Raw genomic sequence first — 17,766 nt, forward strand, 5'->3', positions numbered from 1 at the left:
TGCCTTTAAGGGTAAGAGGAAGCAAATGACTGGCTTCCTTCATTACATCCGACTATAATCACTCAGACTAGATTATCACAAGCTGGTAAGGGCAGTATGCTCATGATATAATCTAATATACTTACAAACTTCACCAACATTTATTTTAAAAATGTAATCCTGCTTACCTCATATTTTTCTATGGAAAACAACTGTCCAAGTCAGAATATTAGAGATAAAGGTCAAAGGTCTCAGGTCAAATAGGTGAGGCTCCTATTTGACCTGAGACATCTCCTATTTTCAGAGACGTAAAAGAAAGATCTAGCAACGTTACACTACTTGCTTAATACCACCTTATTTTTCATATTTCTAGCCTGACTGAGCCTCACTTCTTAATTGCTCTGCATTTTATGATCGGTATCTGATGGCATAAACAATGAAAAAATAGTTGTAATAGTATTAAAAAATCATAGTTTTTCAAAGAACAGCAACTGACATATTTAAATGTGTATAGGCTGGCTTTAAGAACTAATAAGTTAATACATAGCTTTCATAATAGCCACATAATAAATTTTTGTTGCTGAGGTTGAGTAATTTATTTGAGAGCTGCTCAGAGACTCCAATACCTCATTTACTACAGGGACTGGGCAACATAATTTTTCAGATAGAGGTATGGCAATCAAAGTTTCTTTATTTTTCATGTAATCTTGTCTCATTCTTTCCTTAGTTGAGGTGTGTAGAAAAGTATATATTAAAGAAAACGTTCTTGGTGCTGATCATGTATTGAGGAAAAGAAAGGTACATGAAAGGCACCAATTTAGAATTTTTTAAATTGTTGCCTATAGCTACAGACTGAGTTAGCCAACAGTAGATAAACTGACAGACAGCTTTCTAAAAATTCCTATAGTTAAATAAAGGATTTGTGAGTAATACAAAAACTATCTATCACTCTTCTCTATTACTGTAATGCTATCAAGTGAAGAGATAAAAGCAAATGCTTAAGGAAAGGACACCAGATCTATTCACTAATGAATTACCCAAACACTTAAGAAACAGAATTCCACCTTACTCCACAATTGCAGATTAATAGGAAATTTCAATTTTTTTTTTTTTGGTGATATATTTGGCAGGTTAGACCATTAAGATTGTTGAGCACTAAAATCGCTTTGAGTGTTTATGCTGACTGATAGCCAAAAACTGTAAGATACATCAGAAGAACCAGTTTACACATGTGGTTTTATATGACTGAGCTTTCTTTTACAACTTCTGTTTTACTACCAATATTTATGGAAGAGGAGAAATGTGCTATCAATTTAAATGGTGTATATAATTAAAAATTTTTCAGAAACAACCACAAATATAAAAGTTATTAAAGATGAGAGAGCAGTTAAGAAAACAAATCTTTTGTGATCTTTTCAATTTCAGGTAAGAAGAAAAGCAAAAGACATGATGGGGTATATATACTTTAAGATATTTCACTTTATAAATGTCTTATTTTTAGAATTTGTTTCATTAGATAACTCATGTTTTATAATATATATAAAAACTAGATTAAGCACCTCTGGCAGCCATGTTTATTTCAACTCATATGCCCTAAAACAGCGGTCCCCAACCGTTTTGGCACCAGGGACCGGTTTGATGGAAGACAATTTTTCCATGGAGCCAGGGGGAGGGGAAGCGGCAGAGCTCAGGCCGTGATGTGAGCGATGGGGAGTGGCTGTAAATGCAGATGAAGTTTCTCTTGCTCACTTCCTGCTGTGTGCACTACCCCCCAAGTTTCATGGAAGACAATTTTTCCACGGATAGGTGGGGCAAGGGAGGTGACGGAGCTCTGCAGCCTGGTCCCTAACAGGTGATGGACCGGTAGTGGTCCATGGCCTGGGGGGTTGGGGATGGCAGCCCTAAAATACAAGGATAACCAGCTGTTGGGAGTGAATATTTGCACATAGTTATACATGAGTACACCACAGAGGGTTCATAGAATGAGAAAGGATTCGGAAACAGATCAAAAAGGGGCAAAGGCTTGGAATTAAGATTGAACTTCACATATCTTGAGGTGGTGATGAATCTTTTAATTTTGTGACCCATAATCAAGATACCTGGAGTATTCAAAGCATAGAGTGATTAGGAGAAAGATCAAGAAAAAAACCCATAAACTAACAGTAGACTAACAAGAAAGATTTAGTGCATGAGAAGAATAGGATTTGATAAAAACTTACAATGTTGTTTTGGACTGGCTTGTCAATACTATCATCTTTGTATTGTTCTTTTCTAACAATAGTTTTCATATAGACTGTTTACTGACAACTGTATCTGAGTTAAATGCGTATTTCCTGAATAGTATTAATTAGATTAATGTAGAAGGAAAAAAATAGGCTTTTTTTCTTTCCCCTAACACAAATGCTTTGATTCAGATACAATGAATATGCTACCAGGCAGTTGTAATTGTAGTGCTAGACAGAAGTGTGGGAAGTATTCAAATCAGAGTAAAAAAGGCTTGTAAACTGGTAATTTTAAATTATCTCAAAGGACATTTTTAAAAGGATAATCTATTTTTAAAAGAGTGAAAAATGTATTATGAACAGTTTGGTCATCATCCACATAGAGACTGGCTTGTTCTCAATCGTAAGAGGCCATCACCTTTCATCCGTTCCCCCTTTCCCTTCCTTTCAGTACTATTAGGAAACTATTCACAAGTGCACCCTTGGACAATGCTGAGCAGTAATTATGACTTGCTGACAAAGAGATATGAACAATTACTGAGCCCATTTTGAAACCCTACACTAATAAAGTCATTAGATGCTGCCCTTGCCATGATCCCTCTAAAAGCTTCTGAAGTTACAAGAACACATGGCATTGTTTGCAGGGACAATTGCTGCTGGCAGAACACAAACCTTGAGTTAAACCATGCTGCAAATTGATCTTGACATTCTGTTAAGACCGCCACTAAAAATCAAAAGCAGAGGAGAAAAGGAGAAAATGAGTGGGTAGGATGTAATCATGGAACAGGAGGGGTTCCTCCTCACCTTCTCTCCTCCCTCTTCACAAAACAAACCAGGGAGAAAATGACAAACTCTCCTGGTGTTTTTGGAACCTTCATTTTAAAGCATTAATTAAGCCCTTGACCTGGGATGTTTAGGATGGCAATACTCTTCCTTTAAAAGTACTGGAAGGAAAATGTTACACAAAGCGAATAAAGAAGTTTGGGGAAAATTATATGGAAATCCAGCATGAAGGCTCTCTGGAAGTCTTAGTACCCCCGACAACAACATGTTCATCTGATTTATCAGCTACCTCTGCAGAATCCATATTTGTTCTTACGTAGCAGCTAGAAATTAACACTGCTTGTGTCTCTGATGCAGATCCCACACCTGGGCTATGTTTGTTGGATCAAATGGAAGTGTAGGGTTAGAGTAGCATAGACAGTTAGGCTTCAGCCAGGCATGAACCACTGAGCACTTTGGAATTAAGAGTAAGCCACAGTGAATATGCCTAATTACTGAGATGGAAAGTACAGGTGAAGACAGCGTACTGATAAGAAGTGCTTTAAGTCAATTAACTCTTGCCAAAGATTAAGTAATGTGGAAAACTATCACTTGACTATTAAGGCTAACAAGTACCTGTCAGCACAGCGCGGAAGTTTGCAGTGACCTGAAATACTGCACCCAGGTCCATTAAGTTCAAAAGCTAATATTGACAGGAAATAGAATTCTGTCTGTGAACACTGGTACTGTGTGTACAAAATTTAATGCAATGCTATGTACATGTTACATGCAACTGTGTAAACCAGGCATCAGCCATTCCTAGGGCACTGTTTACAGCTACTCTGAACACTGCTTAGAAATAACGTGCAATGTCTGATTTAACACTTAGCAGCATGTACACTGATAAGCAAAACATTTTCACCTCAGCAACTTACATATAGGCAACTCATTCCTCAGCACTCATAGCTGGCTGATTACCCAGTTGGCATTATCTTAGTCAAATTCAGTGTTTGATTTTAAATTTTCTAGAATTAGGTAATCTAAACCTGCACCTGTTGCCTTGTGGGCCCTCCTGGTCAGAACAAGAAATGTCCACTAACCTGCTTATTACTGATTAATACCAGTGGTTTACTGTGCCATATATGTGATGTGGCTTTTCTTTATGAAGCCATTTCAGCCAAGAACCCACCGCTAAGCATGGCGGGTACTTGTGCCAATGTTCCTATGCATCCAGTACATGTCCAAATAGCTTTAATAGAGGGAAACAAATTAACACTTAACTGCACTGATGCTTCATATAGTAATATTTATGGTTAATTCTAATGGTGTCCAAATGGAACATGCCTAACTGCTTGGCATCTCTCACCATGCACTCAGTCTAGCATTCTGGTCCCACGGACATGTTTATTTCAATCAATGCCACCACTATTGCAGAAAGCTCAGTACCATCCCAGAATGGACTAATTTGGGAGGCCAACTTCTTTTGGGGTATCATAGAGACTTGGTGAAATCTGGAGAAGAAACTATGGAACCACTCGATGAACTCATCTGGGTTGGAATTCAAGCTCCTTTCCAGATGGCCTGGGGCCTCTGAGGCACATGAGCATAGGCCATGACATTCTGGGGCCCTACAGGGCCAGCAGAAGACAAAGTACCCAATCTGGACATTTTAGTTCATTCTGCAAGGAGAATGAAGGCTTCAGCTTTATTAGTCCCATTAGAGGTTACAGGGGAAGATCACACAATTAGAGGGATGGAGTGGTATTTCCAATGCTCTTTCTTGCCATTACCCAAACTGTTTCTCTCTTATTCATTATTTTTCAATAAGCCTATTAGAGATTATTTATTATCAATATAGCACTTACTTTTTAAAAGGTAGTTGTATAAAGCAATGAGATTACAGACGTAGCTCCCTCAAGGAGCTGATAACCTAGCAAGGAGACAGACAATAACCATACCATGTAATGAGTGCTATTAATACAAGTTAGTACAGGGACATTATGGGAGCATATAGGATGTGCATTTTAACCCAGACTGTGGCAAGGGAAGGATGGATATAGGCAAAGCCTTCTAGAGGCGATAACTGTCCTGAATTTAAAAAAATTCTTCTTTCATAGCTAAGCACTCATTCACTAACAACATATTGTACTCAAAAATATTTTTATTGTGTTAGTTAAATCCATGATGGTTTTCCACATGTTACCTATCCAAAAGAATATCTGATCTCCGTTTCACTGTCTGCCTGTAAGCACATGCCAATACTGGGATGAATCATTAATAAAACAACTTCTCTGGACTTGTCCATCCCGGTTGGTTGACCTTAATTCTCAATCTGGTTCAGACCATACAGGATTACATTAGCTGGCCAGCTCCCTCTATTCTTTCTCCCTTCCACAATTATCTCAACCACTGATCCTTCATTCCAGATACCTAATTATGAGGTTTTAAATACTAATACTGTTTAGTAAAAAATAGCAAAATCTGCAACCCAATAGACTAGGAATTTTATCACAGTAATATAAAAATCTCTGAATAGAAAGAGTGAAATTCTAATTTCATCAGTTTGTCATCTCTTTTAAGTCCTTCTCCAAACCCCCTCAGGTATAGCAATTCACTATGAAGTTCATCTGTACTGCTAAAGTACATACCTCGTATTATATATAAGCACTTATGTCTGCCTTGCCTACTAGACTATGAGTATTTTGAGGGTTAGGATTGTGTCTTGTTCAATTTTTCATCTTCAGAGCATAGCACCATTCCTGGTTCATATTAAATATTCATTAAGTGTTTATTCAATGAATAAACATGAAGGAATACAGTTGGTCTTTCATATCTGTAGGTTCTGTACCTGTTCATTCAACTAAAAGAGTAACAAAAATATTTTTAAAAAATTGCATCTGTACTGCACATGTTCAGACTTTTTTCTTGTCATTATTACCTAAACAATACAGTATAACAACTATTTATACAGCATTTACATTGTATTAGGTATTATAAGTAATCTAAAGATGATTTAAAGTACATGGGAGGATGTGCTTAGGTTATATGCAAATATTATGCCATTTTCTATCAGGGACTTGAGCATCCACAGATTTTGGTATCCATGGGAGGTCCTGGAACCAATCCTCCAGGGATACCAAGAGATTTGCAGGATCTCCTTTTTTTACTATTACCTCTCTGTTTTTAGCTCTTCCATTTACTGATATATCCTACTATTTCTATCAGGATCACTGTCAAATGGATATTTAAGAAATTACTGCCTGGCACAGTAGTGGGCACCAGCTACCAGGGAGGCAGAGACGGGAGGACTGCTTGAGGCCAGGAGTTCAAGGCAGCAGTGTGCCATGACTGAGCCTCTGATAGCCACTGCACTCCAGCTTGGGCAACATGAAGAGATCTTATCTCTCTTTAGAGATCTTATCTCTAAAAAAAAATTTTTTTAATTAAAAAAATCATACCCTCCAGAACCTCAAGACTACCAATGGCTTTCTGTCTACTGCTTTAAGAAAGAATGGCCCTGAAATCCAACAAGACATGGCAGCCAAGACTGTACAGAATTTTCCAAGAAAAAAACCCCCACTTAGTATGTAATATTGACATTATAAACAAAATTCTTAGATGGAACTGGATGCACATATTTATTTGCTAAATGCTTATTGGGTTTCTTTTTCTTAGAATTTTTTAAAGTGCTTTGTTTAATGAGACAAATAAAATGTATAAACCCTTCTAGGAGATCACAATTTAGTAGGGGGAAAGATAGGCATTAATCATTACTGCTAAAGTTTGGTGACTCAGGTCATATTTGGAATGTTCTAAGATCAACCTAGAAACTATTCCAATGTTTTTATACAGATATGGGTTGGTCAATTTAAGTATTCAATTCAGAAAGAAAGTTATTAGAGTCATTTTAGAGGTGTGAAATCTAAATCACCCACAATTACAGGGGTTATGACATTTTATAGAAATCTGTTTTTTATTCCAGTTTGTTAGAGAAATCAGGAAATGTAATTTATAATAGCAAGTGATATTCATATTCTGGTAACTTTACCAAAGCATTCACTTAGTTTAATATCCTTCACTTCTATACAAGAGAGAGTCACAGTAAATTGTGACTGAAAGACTAATGTTTTTATGTGCTTAACCAGAGTATTCCTTAAGCAAGAGTATTAAATTTGCTTGGCAAGTCCTTTGCCATCTTGGACATTAATGTCCGCAGCTATAACATCAGGTGTTAGTCCTAAAAAATCACTAAAGAACCATCCAGACCAAATCGCTGACAGGCCCAGGGTTCTCCAAATTTATATGACTAGTTTGAACTTGGATAATCAGATATGGGATCAGATAAGCTATCCACCAGGAATTTATTTTGAAACTTATATCTGTTGTAAAGAAATCACAGTTAAAAGGAAACCCACAACAATTTTACTTGTCATGCTTAGAAATCTCTTCTGTATTTCCATATATTAATATGGCCCATCTCAGCTCTCTAGTAATATGCAAATGTCACATAACACTTCTGATACATATCCCACAGATTAATAAATATTAGTGCAAGCAGTCTTCTATTGAACTGAGCGAAAGTTTGAGGTTGTGTAACTCAAAGTTATTAATATAAGCATCTAATGGATGATGCAATCAATTTTCATGATAAACACCTTTGGATAAATGTGGTGTAAAAATCCAAGAAAGATCATACAGGAGGAAACCCAATTATACACTTTTATTTAGATGAATCTATGATAGGCGGTAAGAAAATTGTGTCTAAGCTAAACCATTTTTGGGGGGCAATAAATCAGCCTAATTATCTATGGTTTTATAGATCAAAGGAAATCTACTTTTACTCTCTCTTGGGAATATGCCATTCTAATGAATTTTCATCTTGTGTTTGTAAAATGTGTATTTTCCCATTTTTCTTAATAGTAATAATGATGGAACTGGACAGCAAAAGTAACTATGTAATTTTGTTACTTTAATATAGAGAAATTTAATACCTTAACTTAAAATAGTTTTTAATTTGTAATACAGACAGAATTAGATTTTTCAATAAGGATGCCAAGTATCTTAAATTTCATAAATCCTTCCATTTACCTGTGTGTGGCTCTTATAAATGTTTAATAAACTGAATTCCTAGATGTTTCTATTTTTAGTCTTTAATATCACTTCTTTTTATTTTTATGACAATTACTTAACAATGGGATACCACATTTTTAAAAATATAGATTGAAATATCCTACTATACTTCATAGTTGGTCCTACAATCCACCGAGAAATAGCTCTAAAGCATTAAACAAGGCCTTTATTTAGTGTTTTTAAAAAAGTGTCATAAGGAGTTAATAGGACACAGCTGTACTGGCTCTTTCTAATAAGCAGCTTCTGTCGCTTTGGTCACCACAGGTGTCTCTGTAACCTGCAAACTCTTATTACTAGTGTATCAAAGTTGTGCTACTTAACAGACTTCTTTAGTAAAACATAACAAAGCAATTACATGGCTGTTGATTGCCAGTCATAAAAAAAAACCCTCAAACACTGTTTTTCAAAAGAAACTACACTGCAATTTTTTGTCATTGTAAAATAAAAGGAACTAAGGAATTAAATGGAGGATAGAACAAAATAACAGCAGGTAGCCCACTGAACTTAGCCACTACAGATGGTTTAGAAATAGTGTTTCCTTCTCCATCAAGTTGTGGATAAAAGAAAAGGAGGAGATTCCTTACTGCCAGTGAATGGCAAAAGATTTAGCCAAGTCTCTAGTCTATGTATTTTGCCTCATGAAAGACCTTCGATGTGGCATTTTTATCTGTTTTTGGCACTGCTTTTCATCACCTTTAACTGAGTGTGAATAATAACCTGATTTAATTTAAACAAATACAGGTGCTAAAGGTTCTTTATTTATGTATAACAGGGAACACTTCCAAGGCAGAACGAAGTCATCCTATGAAATTTCCTAACCATTTGCTTAAAGAAATGAAGTATTAGGTGAAGAAATTGCTTCAACATTCTTTTGCCTCACATTTAAGGGGAAGAATCATCTTTCTTTACAGATTTGGATTAAATAAAACAAAATCTGAATGATGACCAAAAATTCAGTGAGCCATACAATAATAAAAAGACAAATCAGATGATTCCTAATTGTTCTATAATTGCTTAAATAAGGTTAACTATAATAGGCCTGCCTTGAAATGAATTAATTTAATCTTCCTGTTCATAAGCCAGCAGCCTGTGATTATGATTGTGTTAACACACCCAAAGTAGCATCATGGGCTGTTATGGTCACATGTGTAATTAAACATGATGAAATATATTTCAGATGGGAAACTCAAATAGGCAAAATATGAAGAATTATTCATTACTTACAGATATTATGATTAACAAACTAAGTAAACTTATCCTGACAGCTAGGAAAGAGATTTTTTTCCTATTAGAATATGGATGTATTGCTGGCTGTGTGCAAAAGAATGTGTGCAATAAAGCGATTACATCAATTAGCATATGCTAGAGTTAAGCTATTACCAACTCCAATGGACTGGTCCAGAATGTCCTGCCTTTTTCATTGAAATTATTAAAAATAAACTTACTACTAGAATTAAATATTAGACTTGCTTTGCCTTTTCTGAATATTAATAAAAACACTGATTTTCTTAAGGTTCAATAACATATTAGAATAATACTGTATCCTATTGCAAAAAAGATGAGAGAAATTAATTTTTCTTTACAGGTTACTCTTGAATTTAAGAAGAGTGTATTATAAGTTAAGGTACATTTTCACAATTATAAATAACTGTGTGTGTTAGCCACAACAAATAGCTTCCATTTAATGAAATGTAATGGTAGAGAATTTAGTGCTGAGGATAAAAAATGTTTATGATGATGGAAACCAAACACATGATGACTTTTTTTTTTTTTAAATAGAAGCCCAACCTATAACTTGTGAACAACAGTATTACCTTGCTCTGTTGGCATCCTTTGTCAGATCCCAAGCCCAGGTTATAAAATTTTGACTCAGATAAGAAACAATGGATTCAGCACAAAGCATTTGTGAGCAGAACACGTTGGTTAATACACTTTCATCATGGTGGAGGTAGATAGCAAGAAGCTTTCTCTGAAAAGAGGAGAAAAGACTGATCAATTAAAACATCCACTGACGTAATAAGAAATCTTGAATTTTGGAGAGGCATAATCAGTCTATATGAATAACAAAGAAAAAAATTAAATGCTATTCCCTAAAAAGAGTGCCTTACATTTAGAGTTCCTAAAGCATCTACTTTATATCAATAAATTTTGCTTACTTCTACTTTAAAAAGACTAGGATGATTATACTAGTTTTACAGACTACTATTGTAGATATCTGTTAACATGTGCAAACCTATCTCAAGCAGAAATTCCAACAGAACTGCATTTTCCTTAAATAAAATGGAATTACCATTATTCTCATTTAATATGTACTTTGTATGTAAAGGGAAATATTAACTTTGAACTATTCAAACTATACTGAAAAAAATACTCATTAAGATTGGATGGCAAAAATCCCTCTTACATTATTTTTTATGGTTTAATCTGAACACTGAATAGTCTCTTCTACTTGAAAGGAAAAGGTCTGAAATGAAGTTTTGTTTTAGTTCCACAGGTAACATGTTCCTGTATTAAAGTCCTTATTTAGGAGAATGTAACATCTAATTGCCACTTGAAAAGATGATAAAAATTCAGTTCACATGAATTCTTTCTAGTTTATATTTCAGAAAATGTCCAATGTGGTTTCTCAGATGGAAAATTATACTTTCGTTTTAGTCATAGTAAAACTTGCCTTCAAGAAATGACACTTGCTCTCTTCAAAGTGTCATCTATCATTGTAGGATATTCAATAAAATAATTGAAACTAAAAACTGAAATTGAACAAGGAAATAGGTATAACAAGAACAATGGGTGTTAAGTAGCTCTGCTTATAATTTGCAATCTGTTAGCTTCAACAACAATGTCTACGAGGATGAAAAAGCCTAAATTGTTGACTAACTTCTTGGTGCTACCTTATGGAACAGCTGAGTTTAACAATAGTCAAAATTACCAGAAAAAGGAAAAATAAAATTTTATGGTAAAGACAACATACAAACCAATCTGTGAAATTCTACCACAGGAAAATTTCAAGGAATCTTAGGATCTTTCCCTTCTTATTAAATAAGGATGTGATGATAGTAAATGAAAATTTGCTGTGTGGGATTCTAAACAAAAGAAGGATACTTATAGAAAAATATAAGGTTCATGCTGATGAAAGGCTAATAAAGTCTGATGCTTGGAATTATCTTGATAAAGAATCCAAAAAATAATAATAATGGTAATAATAAAGTATTTATTAAAATATTTTCTTCCAATGTAAATTTTGTACTAAATGAGGGTAGCCAGAGTTAGATGGTTAGATGGGTAGATTAAGATTCTAAAAGCTTCAACTCTGAATAGGAGACACAGTTTTATGACCATTATCTACTTTAATCTTAGGAATAAACCTGTAAAATAGACATCCTTAACCTCATTAGCATATAGGGAAACTGAGGTTTAGAAAGCTGACTTGTCCCAAATTTCACAGCTAGTTAGTAAGTAATACAGCTGAGATTGGATACCAGATTGTCTGACTCCAAGCCTAAGTGTTCTTTCTCTGATACTACAGTGATAGCGGGAATCAACCACACTGCAGTCAAGGCATGTGGGAGCATTCATATAATATGAAGATGCCAGACTGCTTATAACATCATTGCTTTCAGGACTTGGACACAGCATGTAATGGGAGCTCAGTTGATCCTATCCTGCTTCTATGTGTTAATTCATTTATTCATTCATTCCACAAGCATTTGTTGAAGTACTCTTTGTGTCAGACTCAGCAGGAAGCATTGGCCCTAAAATGGTGAACAAGAAAGACTCAGGGTTTCTTCATCCATGTTGATGTCTGCAGAGAACAGTAGCAGGCTTCTAGGAAGTTTGTAAACAGATATATTGTTTGAAAGATACTTATCTAGTAAATTCCTCCTCACCCTTTGAGGCAACCTTTTTGGAACCAGGGACCGGTTTCGTGGAAGACAATTTTTCCATAGACTAGGGTGGGGAAGGGATGGTTTGAGGATGATTCAAGTGCGTTACATTTATTGTGCAGTCAAACCTCTCTGCTAGTGATAATCTGTATTTGCAGCCCCTCCCCAGTGCTAGCATCACTGCCACAGCTCTATCTCAGACCGTCAGGCATTAGATTCTCATAAGGAGTGTGCAACCTAGATCCCTCGCCTGTGCAGTTTACATACACTAACTAGGGTTTGCGTTCCTATGAGAATCTAATGTCACAGCTGATCTGACAGGAGGTGGAGCTTATGTGGTGATGCCAGTGATGGGGAGCAGCTGTAAATACAGATGGGGTGTGTCTATAAATACAGATGAAGCTTCACTTGCTTGCCCGCAGCTCACCTCCCGCTGGGTAGCCTGGTTCCTAACAGACCAAGGACTAGTACTGGTCTGTGGCCCAAGGGTTGGGGATTGCAGCTTTAAGGCCCAAAGCAAATGCCTCTATGAAACCTTCCCTGATTCCCTCAGGCAAAGTTAAGAGCTTCCATTCCCAGGCCTCTATCTCTTTCCATAATTGTTTAACACTTTCCCCTCTAGATTAAGTCTCTCAAGGGCGAGGATGTGGTCTCTTCCAGTCTTCTTTACCTCCTTAAACTTGCATAGGTCTCAGCCTGTTTGATTAAGAAAAAAAAAAAAAAACAAAAAAAACAAAAAAAACAACTCGGAAGCTGATACCAACCACAGCCCTCTGGCAAAAAAGACACCCAATGGGAGCAGCAATGCTAAATCCATTTTAGTAAATGAATCAAGAATTCTGCTGCTTTAGGAAAAGGAACATGAACCTGGCACCACTAACAGATTCACAGCTCCTCTTCTTAGGAGCTCTCTAGCTGAATAGACAGAGGGATGTCAACCTCTAATTCGGCTTGATCGTATCTCAGCAACTACATTTAATGAGACACTGGGAACAAGAGAGCTGTCCACTTTTAAATCAGCACATTTCTAACCAAACAATGGCAATGGCTAAATCTTTAAAATGCATATTTCTTTCAAGAACACTGCAATGGAACATTTAGACTTTGGGAAAGAGATTAGCGATTTACATTGCTGTCTCACTGATTTAATTTAAATGTTCTTCCAAACCAAACACACATGTGCTAAAGAGGCTACTAAGAAACCCAACATGCAGAGTTCGCTATAAGTGCAGCCCACAGTGTTGACTGAAACTAAACTTGGAAATCCAGGGCACTAATGCACAATATCAAGCAATAAAACAGCATCTCTTTGGCAATATTTAATTTAAAAAAGAAGAAAGAGGCAGGCGAAGATCAGGCACTGTTTTGGAGGATCAACCATTCTGCATTTCAAAGCACTGGTCCCTGCAATATCCAGGTTACTGTGCTAGAATCTCGACTATTATATCGCAGTTGTGAGAGGGAGGGCAAAGATGTGTTTACTCAGTGATTAGGCCCTTAGAATAAGCCTCTAGCTCCTAGAGAGACAGCTCACCACTTATTCATTTGGGCCAATTCACAAAGCCTAGGAAGATTAAACATCCATGCTGAGAAGACAAGCGAATGCAGACGGTGAAAAAGAAATAAAAATTCTTTAAAAACTCTGAGATGACTTCATTATTTTTCCACAAGGAAACTTTAGGAAAGTGTTTAGTTAGAGAAAAACCCACATTGACCTTTCTCTAAACCCTTAATCTTTCCTTTGTGGTGGCACTGCTTTGTGGTAAGCGACTGGCTCGCCTCGCCCCTCTTTTCACTGGAAGCTGAGAGAAAAAAGGCTCTGGAGAAACAGTTTTCGTTCCAGGGACACAAACCCCTGACACTGTTAAACATGAGATGCCAGGAAAACACGCTTAAAAAAATTCCCACTTTAAGCTCTAAACTGAATGTGAAAAAGGAGATGATAAAAGAGTATCAGAAGAGGCTCCTCAGGCTAGGAGTACCCCCATAGTACCTTTCAAAAGGAAAACTGAATAATCTTTTCTCTGACATAATAAGCTTTCAACAAAAAATTTTCTTCTGCTATGATGACAGTAAATAAGCAAAATATAAAGATTCTTAATAATATGCACATGCTACTAAATTTGGGCTATCTCTGATTAAATTATAGGCACAAATAAGTGAGCTCCGGACTCAGACTTCTGATTACTTTGTTGAGCTCAATTAAGCACAGGCCAAAACAGTAAGAACTGGGTTCAGCATATCAAACAATTTGGGAAAGTTAAAATGGCAAAGCAATCAGAAAACTGCTTTTGTGAAGAATGGGCATCTAGTACTACAGGAAAAGCATAAGAAAATGTTTTGTTTTCCATTACTATAACCAGTTTTTTCTTTGGCCCCTTAATAATTTAGTTCAGTAACACTTAAAGAGTACCTATGTGTTAGGCATTAAGAATATAAAGATGAATAAAACAAAGTCTCTTGCCCTCAAAGAGTTGGGGGGAGGGACATGAAGAGGCAAACGTTTAATTGTAGTACCATATAACAAGTGATAATATTGAGGCATTAAAAAGAATATATTTATTTGTTCTTTCTAATTTGGCAGAGAGGGTCTAAGTCTGATAGACCACAAAGGTAAGCAACCCAGCTACACTATCCTCAGACTCCCTCTTTGTGATCTAGGTTTTGGTAACACAGTATAAAGGAAAATCTCCAAGCTTTAAAGTAATAGAAAGTTCTGTTCTAAAGTCCATTCTTCCACTTACCAGCTGTGTGACCACGGGGCAAGATGCGTTGCTGTAAGCCTCGGTAAGTGACTATTTACAATGCCTGGCCCATACTAGGTGCAGACTGAAAGGTAGCTGTTAGGATACAGATTCCTGAACTATCCATGCAAAAATAAAGGGGTTTGAAAGCATTTTCAAGAAAAATAATAGCCATGAAAACGTATGAAAGATTAAGCAGCTCCTTTGTTTTTCCTACTGGTAATAGAGACTGAAATGCTTATTTTGTCCCTGCCTTCGGTGCCTCACTAATCTTCACATTCAAATCCAGGAGCTAAGGTACTAACTTGATAGTTAGGAAATGCCCAGCAGACAGCAACTAATGTGACTTGGTCTTGAGCTACAGTAGCTATTGTATTTAGATGTCTAGTATCACAGAACCATAGAACATTAGAGCTCGAAGAAATGAGCTATGTCTCAAAATAAGACAGGCACAGAACAGACATGCAGGAAATATTTGCTGATGGACTGAAAAGAAGCATTTCTTTTTTAGTACAAGAACATCCATAATCTGTGTTCAATGATTTTAAACTTGATATGACAAATAATTTCTATTAATAGAAATAGTACAATGTGGTTCATAGTTTTCTTCAGTATAAGAATTATAGCATCAAATAATTTCCTCTGTATAAACTGGGACCTGACTTTATTTCTTTCCTTCCCATTTCTGTTCTCCTTTTCCATCATCATTATCGTCACCATAATAATCAGAATCATTATCACTACCATTCTTTAGTTTTTATTTTAAGTTTGGTGATGGCTTGTTGATACAATGGATACGCTGATACAATAAACACCCATTTATCTTTTACATAGATTTACCAATTATTAACATTTTGCCGTATTTGCTTTATCATTCTTTTTATACTTCTTTTCCTGAAACATTTGAAAGTTGAGACATCATGACACCTCTACCCTAAACACTTTTAGTATGTCTCCTGAAAACAATACATCCCCTTACACAACCATCATCTTTATTACACATAAGACATTTAATATTGTTACAATAATATCATCTAATATAGAGTTCATATTCAAATTTTCCAAGTACCCCAAAATGTCCTGCTTTATTTATTGTCTCAAATCCAGCACCTGATTTGGATCATTCCAGTCCTTTGCCCACTTCCACAATCTTGTTCTTGTCTATAGATGTTCACAGGTCCAGCTCAGCATATAACTGTGGCTCAGGATAAGTGTATGGTGAGAACAGAGGCAGGGCAGTATGAAGCCACACTATCTGGGTTCAAATTCTTGTTCTGCCACCTCCCAGCTGTATGACCTTGGAAAAGTTACTTCACTTTACTGTGCTCGGGTGCCACCCAGTTCTTTTTTTTTCCCTTTGTTGAACAGAAATTAATTTATTTTTATATCAGATTCAACTGAGATTTTATTTACATATAATAAGATTCACCCATATAGGTATATAGTTCTGTGACTTTAGAAAAATGTATACAGGCATGTTATCGATCAAGATATAGAATATTTCCACCACCCCAAAACTTCACTGTAGGAATCTTTATTGCCATTCTTTCTGTATCTCCAGCTCTGCTAATCAATAATCCAATTTCTGTGCCAATAGTTTTGCCTAGGCCAAAATGTCATATTAATGGAATTTTAGAATAAAAATGCTTTTAAGGATTATCCATATTATTAAATGTATCACCAGCTTTTTATTTTTATTGCTAAATAGCATTCCAATGTTCAGATATATCATAATTTGTTTATTCTTTCACCAACTGATAAATATTTAAAGCCTATTTTAAGTTAATATTTTACTTCTTTCCCTTATATCTCATACCTGGCCCTTCTCATTTCCTAATCCACCCTTCCTCCTGGCCCTGCCCTGCTCATTTCCTACTTGACCCTTTCCACTTCTTGTTTCTTGCTTCACATTCTTATATTCCACATGGGTGGCATATAGTTCTGAAGGTTGGAAGTCCAACACTCTGTCTAGATGGGAGTAGTAAGAAGGTAAGGCTGGCAAATCAGTAGTAACGAGTGCTATAATAGAGGTGGTTCTGTGATCTGGGCATGAACATCAGACTCACTGCCTCTTTGTGAAGGTGACACTTGAGCTGCATTTTAAAACTAGGATAGGGTAACTGAGTTCTCTGTGCCTGAAGCTAGATTTTAAATTTAGATGATAGTGAGGAGAGTGAAAACAGAAAAAGCAAACAGAAAGTTTGGGAAAGGCCCAGCAGTGCCAATGGCCCAATGTGTTCAAAGAATACCAAGTCAGCCATTTTTAAAGAGTAAAGAACCAGAGTGCAAGTTGTATTGTGAAAAGAATCATGACACTTTGCCTCGTTTGGCTCCCAAAGATGATTTCAGAGACCAACAGGCAGCAACCAAACTGGAGAGGTTCCAAAAGGAAACAGCCAAATGCTGAAGATGAGACGATACCAGGATGGCATCTTTTTTCTCTCACTTCCTGAAGCAGATGTTGGGATAGCATTCTGAAATCTTAAAGATACAGCTGTCTTTGAATCTCACATAGGGAGAACCATCATATGGAAGTCAGAGGGTTCAAAAAAAGCCCAAAGTAAAATCAAACTCTCTTCATAAAATAAGCTGACAAATGTTCATCAGGTATAGATCTTTATCAGTTTTCATTTCTCAGACTGTAATACTCAGGTAATGAAATATATTTGAGGAAGGCCAACATGTAACTAAAGTTTTTATGAATAAGGAAATTAGGAGCTCAAGTGACTAGCTCTTACAGTAAATTATAGAGAGGTAGGCATGCTCTCTGGGGAGGCTGGGAGAGGTAGTGTGGAGGCAAGGAAGTAGCCAGTTTCAGGCCAGACCAAAGATCTTATCTCATTGGTTTTCTAGGTAAACAGATGCAGTACCAAGGACTTTGGAAAAACAGTCTCTTAGAAGTGCAGGAAGGATTTTTCTGATCCCCTACTATTCTCTTCCGAGAGGGATAACACTATCTCTAGTCAATCACAGGCCTGTTAAACAGGCAGAACAACATGAGTGTGAATGTGAGGTACACACTTTGAAAGTACTTTGAAAGGTAGT

General features: G+C 36.2%; 1 protein-coding gene across 2 annotated transcripts in view; it reads right to left on the reverse strand.

Annotated features, from left to right (window-relative positions):
• The window catches only part of FAF1 (Fas associated factor 1), a 440,606-nt gene that overhangs the window by 114,384 nt on the left and 308,456 nt on the right, over positions 1-17,766 (reverse strand). For both annotated transcript variants that reach the window (XM_069477930.1, XM_069477931.1), the window contains one exon: positions 9,908-10,062. In XM_069477930.1, coding sequence (XP_069334031.1) covers positions 9,908-10,062 — 155 coding nt within the window. The remainder of the gene's footprint in view (positions 1-9,907; positions 10,063-17,766) is intronic.

The sequence above is a fragment of the Eulemur rufifrons genome, chromosome 8 (assembly GCF_041146395.1).
Source record: "Eulemur rufifrons isolate Redbay chromosome 8, OSU_ERuf_1, whole genome shotgun sequence".
NCBI lineage: Eukaryota > Metazoa > Chordata > Mammalia > Primates > Lemuridae > Eulemur > Eulemur rufifrons.